The sequence below is a fragment of the Aquarana catesbeiana genome, linkage group LG03 (assembly GCF_042186555.1).
Source record: "Aquarana catesbeiana isolate 2022-GZ linkage group LG03, ASM4218655v1, whole genome shotgun sequence".
Taxonomy (NCBI): domain Eukaryota; kingdom Metazoa; phylum Chordata; class Amphibia; order Anura; family Ranidae; genus Aquarana; species Aquarana catesbeiana.
Window position 1 is genome coordinate 727,883,182 of NC_133326.1, and position 12,858 is coordinate 727,896,039.

The window sequence follows — 12,858 nt, forward strand, 5'->3', positions numbered from 1 at the left end:
GTAATATAGTGTATGTGATTTTGACCAATTACCTTTGAACCCTGAATAGTACCCAAAATGCTGAACAATTCTTAAGACTTCAGATATGGACTGCTGTGGATCAGAGAGATATAACAGCATGTGGTCAGCATATAGCGAGACTCGTTCTTCCAACCTACCGACCTTAATACCCTTCGAATGAGTTCCGCTAGAGGCTCAATTGCTAGGGCAAACAACAAGGGTGAAAGAGGGCAGCCCTGTCTAGTGCCCCATTATATACTGAATGAGGAAGAAATGTGGTTGTTAATATTCCGGGGTATAAAGGATCTGAATCCAAGTGATGAAATGGTCACCAAATCCAAATATATGTAGAACCTGAATTAGATGAGGTCAATCTACAAATGCCTTGTGAGTATCCAAGGCTACAAGGGCTCTAGGGGCCTGACTGCAGATTAGTAAAAAGTCTTCGGATATTAATATTGGTCGACCTTCCAGGGATGAATCCTGTTTGGTCCAAATTTACCAGTGAGACAATGACTTTATTTAACCCGAGAGCTAACATTTTTGAAAAGGATTTTTAGATCAGTATTAATGAGGGATTTTGGTCTGAATGAGTCACAAAGAAGTAAACCTTTGTTAGGCTTAGGGATCAAGACTATTAGGCCTCAGTCATAGAGGAGAGTAATAAACTTTCCACCTGTAGGACATCAATGGACGTCTTCGGGTTTCAGTGGTTATACAGGGGTTGAGGCCTGCACCTACAGGCACCTACAGGCATCATGCCAGTATTCCATTTTTTAAGCCGGAGATTCTCTTCAAGGCAGAAGTGACCTGAGTGGCTAATTAGCGACCACTTCTGCGGGTGGCCGAAAGAGGTCCCACCCCCCCCACTGCTACCTTTCCCGGGCTCTCCTGTACCATCACTGAGGCCAGGAGCGATACAGCCGGCGGTGATGGCGGCCCTGAACAGAGAGAGAGGAACTGTTGTCACCCATCTCTCCCTTAACCCCAGAAACCAGGAGTGACGAGTAGTGACTTCCGGTTCCACCCCTTTGTTTACCTGGCCGCCAGCAGCCAGGAAAGCAGTCGATCAGACCGATCTGTGTGTGATCAGCTGCATGGGAGGCCAGAGGAGAAATTTGGGGTCTAATAGACCCCAGAACTCCCCATAAAGAGGACCTGTTACTGCCCATCCTGTCACAAGAGATGTTGTTCACCTCTTGTGATAGCAATAAAGTTAGTACAAAAAGAAGTGTAAAACATTTTTTTAACATAAAATAAATAATAAAAAAAAAACCAAAGTGCCCCCATCCCACGTGGTTACGTGCAAATGCGAACGCAAATGTGACTCCCACACGCATATGTAATCGGTGATCGCACCGCACATGTGAGGTATTGTTGCAATACGTCAGAGTGAGAGCAATAATTCTATCACCAGACTTCCTGTGCAACTGGTAACCTGTAAAGGCGTTTAAATCGTCACCTATGGAGAGTTGTGAGCACCATAGTTTGCTGCCATTCCACGGGCAGACAAAATTTTAAAGCATAACATGTTATCAGGGGCGGACTGACCATTGAGCCACTCGGCACTGCCTGAGGGCCCTGGGCCACTAGGGGGCCCCATCAGGGTTGCCAGCCTCAGTAAAACCAGGAATAGTATGTATAAATCTGTGTTTTTTTTTACATCTGTCTGTGTATACTGTGTGTACATGTATGTGTATACTGTGTGATTGTATACTGTGTGTGTGTATACTGTGTGGCCCCATAATCTCTGATTGCCTGGGGGCCCCATAATCTCCTATTGCCCGGGGGCCCCATGAGTTATCAGTCCGCCCCTGCATGTTAGGTATCTATTTACTCAGCGTAACATCATCTTTCACATTATACAAAAAAAAATTGGGCTAACTTTAGTGTTTTGGGTTTTTTCTAATACATGCAAGTGTTTTTTTTTTTACCCCAAAAATTGCGCTTGAAAAACCGCTGTGCAAATGCCGCATGACATAAAACATTGCAACACCCACCATTTTATTTTCTAGGGCCTCTGCTTAAAAAAAAAAAAAAAAAATATATATATATATATATATATATATATATATATATATATATATATATATATATATATATATAATGTTTGGGGGTTCTAAGTCATTTTCTAGCAAAACAAAGTCGATTTTTACATGCAGAAGTTAGAGCTGCACGATTCTGGCTAAAATGAGAATCGCAATTTTTTTTTTGCTTAGAAGTTAGATCACGATTCTCTCACAATTCTCACGGCCTAACATCATCTTTCACATTAAACAAAATAATTGGGCTAAGTTTACTGTTTCGTTTTTTTTTTTTTTATTCATTGAAGTGTATTTTTCCCAAAAAATTGCGTTTGAAAGACTACTGTGCAAATACAGTGTGACATAAAATATTGCAACAATCGCCATTTTATTCTCTAGGGTCTCTGCTAAAAAAAAATATATATAATGTTTGGGGGTTCCAAGTAATTTTCTAGCATAAAAATCTGGTTTTAACTGTAAGAAACAAGTGTCAGAAAAAGGTTTAAACTTGGTTTAGGGGTTAAACTTCCTGGAAATTCACACAGAAGTTTTATCCCTTTGATCTAAGCCGGAAGAGTTACAATGTTGTTAAAATCTTGGCAGAATGCCGGTTTGGCAGACTGCCAGGGTAAGGCCTCATGCACACGAGACGCCGGTGCAAACTCTGCTGAACATGTTTTTAAAAGCTGAAACCGGCGTTTAGAAACACCCGTTTTGCCGCATTTAGCTGCATTTAGCCGCGTTTAGCGTTTGCGTCTAGAAGCGTCTGCAGAGCAGAGAATGACATTTTGCTACCCAACTTTGGGGCCCCGTATCTCAGGGCCACTTGGTGCTAGGAACCCCAAATTTGCATATGTTATAGTGTTAGTTCCACTGTGTTAGCACACCAAATTTCTAGCACCAAGTGGCCCTGAGATATGGGGCCCCAAAGTCGGGTCGCAAAATGTCATGCACTTTTCTGCAGCAGAGAATGACATTTTCCCACCTGACTTTGGGGCCCCATATCTCTGGGCCACTTGGTGCTTATTAACCCCAAATTTGTTGTGTGGAACTAGCACTACAACATATCCAAATTTGGGGTTCCTAGCACCAGGTGGCCCCAAGATACGGGGCCCCAAATTCGGTCGCAAAATGTCAAGCACTTCTGCAGCAGAGAATGACATTTTCCAACCTGAATTTGGGGCCCCATATTTGGATATGTTATAGAGTTAGTTCCACTGTGTTAGCACACCAAATTTGGGGTTCCTAGCACCAAGTGGCCCCTAGATATGGGGCCCCAAATTCAGGTCGTAAAATGTTCCTTTAAAAACACTTATAAACGCAAACGCATTTAGCCGCGTTTGGCATCTGAAATGTGGAAAACTTTTGCTTCTGGAAAAACGAGGTTAAACGCAACTGTTAAACACAACTGCCTAAAAACGCCAAAAAACAAGACTTTGTACATGGACACATAGGATAACATTGAATGGGTTCAGGGGCAGTTGAAAAAAGCGCCCAACTACCTCTGAACACGAGTTTAACAGTGTCTCGTGTGCGGCCTAAGCAGAGGCCTAAGCAGAGAACTCTATACTTGTTACATGAAAGAATCGAGACACTCCACAACATAGATCTTTTAACGATTAATTGTGCAGCTCTAGCAGAAGTGAAGTGTCAGAATTGGCCCAGATGGTACGTGATTATAATAGAGGGATACACTTCCGGTTCCAGCGCCGTATGGAGTAACTGTACTCCACCTCAGCTCCCCCAGCACGGCCCGCAAAACGGCATACAAGATCAGCACTGACACCCGCTACTGCCCGCACAGCCTTCGGAAAGCCCCCTTGCGACAATGGACCGCTTTTTGGACAAAAAATGGTCTGCGAGTCTCGCGGGTCCAGCGACAAATGGAGGCTGGTGATGCGGCCTTGCCATCCATCATGGCGGACTCGCCCTCTATGGAAGTGAGTGGCGGCCCCACCTCTCCCTTACCACAGTCAGTGTCAGACAACACAGAGAGATCGCCCAAGCTGTTAATGCGATTCTGGCCCTACAATAGAAGCCTCTGTGGAAAAGGTTGTCAATGCAGGCATGCTCCTCATAAGAAAAGAGCTGGGGGAACAGGCATCCCACCTCAATGAAGCTGAGTATAGAATCTCTAATATTTAGGAGGAGCTGTACCAGGCACAGGATAAAACAAACCAGTACATCTTACAAAAACTGGAAGACCTGGAAAATAGATTGCGTCAGAAAACAACTACGCTTCATAGGGGTCCCAGAATCCATGCAATCATCTGCAATAACAGAATTTTGCACCAGGTGCATACCAGAAGAGCTAGGCCTACCAGGCCTCTGCACAGCAGAAAGTGCACATCGTATAGGGCAGTGGTTCTCAACTCCGGTCCTCAGGACCCACTAACAGGCCAGGTTTGTAAGATAACTGAAGTACATCACAGGTGATATAATTTGCTGCGCAGTGATTGCAGTATTCTAGTCTGCCTCTCCCCAAGGTAATACTTAAAATCTGGCCTGTTAGTGGGTCCTGAGGACAGGAATTGAGAACCACTGGTATAGGGGCTTTCTCCACGGAACGCACTTCCCCTCGTCTGTATCTGAACTATGCTGATAGAGCCGCCATCTTGCAAAAATACAGGCAGGTCAGGTCTTTACAAATCGATGGGATCAAAATCCTGATATTTGCCAACTACTCCATCGAAGTTTCAAAGAAAAGGAAAGCTTTCCAGCACATATGCATGGGGTTATACCAGCAACAGATAAAATTCACTTTGACTTTCCCTGCGATACTTTACCTCTAAGCTCCCAATGGAGATCAGCTCATCTTCCATGATGCTCCCTCCACAAAGATCCACAATCAAACCCTCCTTCCAGGGCATCCTCATCACTCCATCCTATGGAACAATGCAGCCCATGTAAGGATTCTCCTAAATGCCCCAAGTTCTCTGGATCCAGCAATCACGCCAATCATGGCTGACTCTTACTCCTTGGTTATCTCTCCTTCATTCACTTGGGTAATTGGAACACTCCTTAGACTTTAAATATGGAAATGTCCCTATTGTCGTTCACTTTTTCATATACCCCCGCGGCCCTTTCTAGTCAAGCGGCCTACACACATCCAATAACCAATAATTTAGCTTTTTCTACCTTTTCGCATGGGTCTTACTGAATATAGCCACTGGGTTATCCCTTCTAATGTCCTGAGGCAGGCATAATGAGTTGCCTGCTCAACTGGGCAACTGTTCGTACAGCCTACGGGATCAGTCTATGGAGAGCTGGCTCTTAAAGCGAATCCATGCGGAAAAAAGAGAAGACCTATGGAGATTTTCTTGTATGGTTTATTTTTGTTCTCTTCTCCACATCTCTTGTCCCCTACTATCCTTCTACCTCTCTTACCTCTCTCCATCTGTACGCACTTCAGGAAATCTCTGAATCACCTGGGGAACACCCACTGCAAACCTCCAGAGCAATAGTCCCTCTATCCCTGGTATTCACCCCTTCATATACAATACCAGCTCATTTCATTCCTCCAACCCCCCCCCCCCCATGAGAGTTACCTCATGGAATTTCAAGGGACTTTGATCCCCTATCAAGAGACTCAAGATACTAAGAAATCTCAATAGACTGAAAACTGACATAGCCCTACTCCAGGAAACCCACTTGACATGCCCTGACTTTCACCGCATGAAAAAATTGTGGGTAGGCACCGTGTTAGGAACTGATGCAGTTGGCCGAAAGGCTGGGGTACTCATCCTGATACACAAAAACCTTACATGTGAAGTAGTAAAAATAGACTCCGACACTCAGGGATGACTTCTCACTGCCCACATCCGTTGGACGCAGAGATCTTTTAATCTCAAACGTCTATGCACCCAACAACCCTGAGAAGAAATTCTTTGGAGACCTATCTACCAGACTGCTGAAGTTCCCACATTTCCTACATGTAGTAGGTGGGGATTTCAACTCCACAATGCACATGACATATGACCGATCCACTCCCAAAAAACGCACAAAGCAACTCATGACTCGGAACAAACCCTTTTCACTTCCAGTATGGAATCCCTCCATTTCATCAACACATGGCGCCTCTCCCACCCGGTGGACAGAGAATTCACTTTTTATTCTACACCCCACAATGTTTTCACCAGAATTGACTACCTTTTCTGCACTAATCACATAATCCCGACGATCGCTGGGACAGATATCCACGAAATAGCCATTTCAGACCATGCCCCAATCTCGAACACACTTGACATAGCAGACCCCAAATCAAGCATTCGGCTATAGCGTTTCCCATCATATTTATACAACATGCTGACTTCCAGTCATACATAGACCGGGTTTGGAAAGAGTTCACTACCGCCAATTCTCCCCATGCTGACAACCCTAACCTCTTTTGGGAAACCGGGAAGGCTTTTATTCGTAGTTGGATCATATCCTATGCAGCCTCTTACAAGAAAAAGGTCCTATCTAGCTATAAGACAGCAAGCTCTCATCTTAGAGGGGCTCGACAATCTCTCTCCACCAAAAACTCCCCCGAAAACAGAGACATTTGGCAAAAAGCCAAAAACGACTTTGACACATGGACAGATGTCCTAGAACTGACCAAATTAGCACACACAGACGTCACACTATACAGACACGGTAACAAAGCAGGGAAGCTTCTTGCGAGACTCTGTAAAGGTCCTCACAGTCCCACTCATATCACTGGCTTACGAGTTGTGTCAGGTTAAATATGCAGGACACCTCACAAGGTCAATAAGGTCATGCAAAAATTTTACTCTTCCTTATATGCCCCAGACCCCATCGAAAGTGGTAATGCTCTGACATTCCTCGAAAAAGGTGGACCTACCAATGATTACTCCCTCCCAACTCAAGCTCCTAAATGAGCCCATATCTAGCACAGAACTTTCCTCTACAATTAATCAGCTAGCCCCTAGTAAAGTCCCAAGACCAGACAGATTCACAGGGGAGTATTACAAGACTCTCCAAGAAACAGTCAAACCCACCCTACTCTGTGTCTATAATGGCATCTGGTCGGGTGGTTCATACCTTTCCACAGGAAACCAAGTCATTATCAAATTGCTGTCAAAGAAAGGAAAAGACCCCCTTTAACAGGTCTCCTACAGACCTATTTTATTATTAAATCTAGATGTCAAGATACTCTCAAAAATTGTAGCCTCCAGACTCGCCAATATCATCCCAACTTTGATACACCCGGCCCAGTCAGGCTTTGAAAAAGGGAGAACAGCTACCTTAAATATCCCCAAGGTGTTAATGGTCTTAGAACATGATAAATCTCCACCCAGGGGGAGATTTTGCAATCATCACTCTGGACGTGGAAAAAGCCTTTGAAAATGTCAGCTTTGATTGGCTCTCATTGGTCTTGACCAAGATGGGCTTCACAGGCTCTTTCAACCATCTCATCAAGTACACGTACACTTCTCCTGCGGCCAGACTGGTGGTGGCAGGTTTCCTCACCGACTAATTCTGTCTATACAAAGGTACAAGACAAGGATGCTCCCTATCACCTCTACTTTTCAACCTGGCACTAGAATCCCTCTCTAGGTACCTAAATAATCATGCCCCTCTACACGGAATTAATATAGGTGAACACAAGCTGTGTACAGCCCTTTTTGCAGACGACATACTCATCTTTTCTGCTAATTCCTCACTTGATATGATCACAATAAGGAAATCCTCTGATGATTTCAGACTTTGGGCCTCTGCATCAACAACACTAAAAGCAAAATCCTTCCATTAGGCTTATCTGCAAATTCCCTGTGGGCGTCACGCTCACCTTTCACTATAGCTAAGCCTCACATTACCTACTTGAGTATTAGGATAGGGGTATCTCCTTCTTCCTTGTACACCTTAAACTATCCTCCCTTGATTACCAAAATCACTCAAGAATTGGAAAACTGGATGGATCTGCCTCTTTCGCTTCTGGGAAGATGTCATCTTTTCAAAATGGTCAGCTTCGCCCGACCAGTCTACCCACTTCAAACTATACCTTTACTACTAAAACATAAAGATATACAGCTATTAAATAAAGCCATTTCCAAATTTATTTGGCAAAAGAAAAGACCACGCATACCTCTATCTAAACTACATCTTCCCAGAGGTGAGGGGGCATTAGTCTCCCAAATATTAGAGCATACAATCTAGCCTGCCTACTGAGAATAGGCCTAGACTGGACTTTAAAGGCTTCCCGCTACTCAAACTTTTCCTCTGAATCTGCAATGGCCTAACTACAGTATATTCGTTGTTGGCCTTACTACACTGCAAATGGAAACTACTCCAATCAGATCTACAACACAACCTTCTTCTATGTGATATAGCCATAGCATGGAGGGAAGTACGCAAGAGTTTAAACCTCTCCTCCTCCATCTCCAGACACCTACCAATTCAAGGAAACCCCAGCTTCCCTCCGGGGTTAGAACACCAAACATACTCCCTGTGGCAATGAAATGGTCTTACTGAGTTTGCCTCCCTCTGTGACATGGAAACAGGTCTACCCTATACCTTCTCAAGTATAGCTGAAAAATTCCCTCTGCCAAATTCCCATGCCTTCTACTTTTGGCAATGTGTCAACTTCATCTGCACCTCATGCAGGGAAAGTGGTAAGAGATTCAAGACTACAATAACAGACCGTCCACTCCAAGAAGGATCTTACACCATTTTGGACATATACAAACCATTGATCAGCAAAATAACCCCCTCCCCCTTCTCGTCTTCCTCTGTGGCAAAATGGGGACTTTCCAGACCCAGAGCTTACGAGAAAAAATTTGTTGGGATTCAACAAAGTCCCCCAGTTGACATTGTGCGAACAATGGCAGGAAACACAAATTAAATTATTCCATCATGCACATATACCATTCCTGCTGGAAAAAGACAACCCTCAATCAGCCTCCTGCCCTCTCTGCCACCAATAAAGACCTACTCTATCCCACCGCTTTTGGACGTGTAAATACATCTCCACTTTTGGGACCAAACCATATCCTTCATTCAAGGAGTTACCCTGCTTCACCTTCCTAAAGACCCTCTTCTTCTCATCTTTGGGTATTGTGACAAGCAGCTTCTGACATGGTCATCCAAGGGCAAGACCCAACACTTAATTGGATCCTACTCTGCCTCCTGGTGGTGCAGAGAGCAATTCTAAAAAATCGGACATCTTCCACACATCCACAAATTTCACAGATAAAACAGGAACTACTATTGTTGCTTCACAAAGAAAAAAATCAACACAGACCTCAACCACTCGGTTGCTAAACAACGTTTCCTCCTACGCTGACAGGAATTCATACACTCAACAACATCACCAAACGCACTCAAGAACTTTTGCAGTCTTTCATCTAATATGAGGAACTCCAATCACATTACGATAAGGATGACACCTCTTGAGATCCCCCCCCCCATTTTTTATTTTCCAACTTTTCTCAGAGATACGTCCACAAATATCTCTCTATCACAGGTACACTGACCAACAAGTAACGGACTACCTATTACAACTGTGCAGTACCAATGGTTCATATGATATACCTTAGGAATGTATTCTTACAACATCAATAAATTCTTTTGAAAAAAAAAATAAAGGGATACAATACCATCAATCGGGGTATCATATATTCCTTATGTGCCAAATACCACTCAGTCTGGTCTCCGCTATGGTAACCCAGATGAGATGACCTGGCTTCACTTTTGGTTTACCTGGATGTCAACGGCTGTTTTTTTAAAATAAAAAGTACTCAAAAATGCTTTCAAGTGCAAAAGATTGATTTGGGGTCTTATTGACCCCTGATCCCTCCATAAAAAGACCTGTCAAAAGGATGTTTACGTTCTTTGTGACAGCAACAAATGTGATCAAAGAAAGTAAATAAATAAAGAAAGAGTCTAAAAAAAAAAAAATCTATTTACTCGGCATTAAGTCATCTTTTATAATTTACAAAAAATTGGGTTATGTATTGTGTTTTTTTGCATTACATATTTAAAAAACTGTATTGTATCCCAAAGATTGTGTTTGAAAGACCGCTGCGCAAATACCGTGTGACATTAAAAAAAAATGGCAAAATCCCACCAATTTGTTCTCCAGGGCCTCTACTTTAACCACTTCAATACCTTTCCCCCCTTTCCTGCCCAGGCCAATTTTCAGCTTTCAGCGCTGTCACACATCGAATGACAATTGCGCGGTCATGCTACACTGTACCCCAACAACATTTTTATAATTTTGTTCCCACAAATAGAGCTTGATTTTGGTGCTATTTGATCACCACTGGGTTTTTTTTGTTTTTTTTTTGATAAACAAATAAAAAAAAAGACCGAAAATTTAGAAAAAAAAAATGTTTTTCTTTGTTTCTGTTTTTGTAAATAAGTAATTTTTCTCCTTCACTGATGGGCACTGATAAGGCAGCACTAATGGGCACTGGTGAGGTGGCACTAATGAGGTGGCACTGATGAATTTGCACTGATGGGCGCTGATGATGGGCGCTGATGATGGGCACTGATATGCAGCACTGATGGGCATTGATAGGCGGCAATGATGGGCACTTATAGGGGACACTGATGGGCACTGATAGGTGGCACTGATGGACACTGATAGGCAGCACTGATAGGTGGCACTGATAGGCGGTACTGATGGGCACTGATAGGTGGCACTGATAGATGGCTTAGATAGACAGCACTGATGAGGAGGCACTGGCAGGAATTAATGCTGGGCACTGATTGGCACCTCTAATGGGCATTGATTGACAACCCTGGTGGTCATGGGTGGGCATACCTTGTGGTCCTGGGTGGCATCCCTGGTGGCCCTGGGTGGGCATCCCTGGTGGGCATTGTGGTCCTGGGTGGGCATCCTCTCCCTGTCTGGAAAGCAGCCGATTAGCTCTCCTCTACTCGCCTCTATCAGCGTGAAAGAAGGAAAAGTTGATAAACGTCTTTTCCTGTTTACGCTGTGATCAACTGTGATTGGACACAGCTGATCACATTGTAAAGAGCCAACACCAGAAGCTTTTTACCGAGATCGGTGACTGACACACCACACCAACCATCGCCGCGCTCAGGGCCCCCACGGGCACGCAATTGCGGCTTATCTTGCTGAACATCATATGACATCCAGTCAGGATAACTTAACCACTTTGCGCACATCATTATGTTATTTGGCGGGCTGGAAGTGGTTAAATATATATATATATATATATATATATATATATAATGTTTGGGGTTATAACTAATTTTGTAGCAAAAAAACACATGAAAACAAAAAGTGCCAGGAAATGCCCGGTCTTCAAGTGGTTAACTGACTCTATCTGAGCAACAGGCGTAGTCTGAGAGTTATGAATTGCTCAGCTCAGGCTCCTCTTGCGGTGTCTCAGTGTGGAGTCATCAGTGAAGGGAGGAACATTATCATGACAGTTGTCTGCCTCCTGCCAGTCCCCTACAGAGGTAACTTCTCTGGGCATGTTAGTTTGAGCGGAGCCCGAGATAGAAGGGGAATGGTGAGTGTCTGAGAAATGTTCCTTTATGGAGCTGGGGGGCCATGACTTCAGTAAAGAGAGCTGCTGGCACAGGAAGAGATGATTCACTAACCACAGGATTCTTGTGTTCCTCGCGCTATGGGAGAGAACGTGATGCTGAGGAACTGCAGCCATCTTTGGAGCTCCCCCGGGGAGGATTCAGAGAGCCGGTCTTCTGGAGTCTAGGCTGAATGCTGCCTAATTGTAACCATGTTGGGTGGTGGGGCGATGTGAGAGAAGGCAGGATTGGTAGGAGTCACTCAGATCTGTAAATTCAGTTTTGGAATGAAACACAACGCGGCTTCTGTCAGTTTTGTTTGATGTCAGCTGAGAATTAATGGAAAGGCAAATTGTGTCATTCCAGTCCCGGGACCTCAGCGGCCAGAAGAAGCTAAAATATCTTTTCCTCACTGGTCAGAAGGAGATCACTGATGGAGGAAACACCAATGTTGCCAAAGTTGTAGTGTCAGTGGTTAGATTTATACCTCCGACCTACCTACCTACTGACCTACCTACCTACCGACCTACCTAGGCCAGTTGTGTGCCATGCAGGGCCCTCTTTAAGACAGGGCAAAAGGGGCAGCTGCCCTGGGCCCTGTCATTGTTGTGGGGTCCAAAGCAGCTGCCTCATACTTGCCAACTATCCTGGTTTAAATTCCCTTGTCCCTTGAGGTTTTAGTCCTGTGCTGTGTCCTGATATCTCAGTGTAAATTGCTGCTACTAATGCTGCCCAGCTCTGCCCTATTGTGTAAGGGTGACTCACCTGCAGACCCTGTGTTTACATATAAATAACCAACATTCATATGTAAATAGCAGAGGCTGGCGGCATTGATATGTAAATAAAGGCGGCATTCATATGTATATCATGCCCCCCTGAGGTCATATCCACCATCACCTATACTGAATGCTGCCCACTGAGGAGCTAAAGGGGCATGCTTGAAGGTCCTGCCTACAACTGTGGTCATTAAGCTTACCATCAGCCTGTTCTACAAAGGTAATCAAATTAGTGGGGGGGAGGGTAGTGTGTGGAGTGCAGAGGTAGGCAGAGAAGGAATTACAGTTTTGGGTGCACAGGTAAGCAAGGAGGGGATGTATGGAGGTAAGGAAGGTGGGTGCAAAGATGAGCAGAGGAGGCAGGTAGAGTTAAAGGGGGGGGGGATTGGAGTGGAGAGGATGGGGAAGGTTTGGGGTGTAGAGGTTAGCAGGGGTTTTAGGATGCAAAGGTTTACTGACAGGGTGGATAAAGATGTAGGTTGCGTGTAGGACAGCCCATTCATTTAAATGGGCTGCTCTAAATGCTAGAAATGCAGAAGAAACTCCCAAACCCTTTT

The 12,858-nt window shown here is 44.3% G+C and overlaps 1 protein-coding gene across 1 annotated transcript in view; it reads right to left on the reverse strand.

Annotated features, from left to right (window-relative positions):
• The window catches only part of LOC141133773 (C-reactive protein-like), an 81,163-nt gene extending 70,236 nt beyond the window's left edge, over window positions 1-10,927 (reverse strand). The window contains exon 1 of the mRNA XM_073623329.1: window positions 10,792-10,927. Coding sequence (XP_073479430.1) covers window positions 10,792-10,847 — 56 coding nt within the window. The 5' untranslated portion in view covers window positions 10,848-10,927. The remainder of the gene's footprint in view (window positions 1-10,791) is intronic.
• Window positions 10,928-12,858: the final 1,931 nt, after the last annotated feature.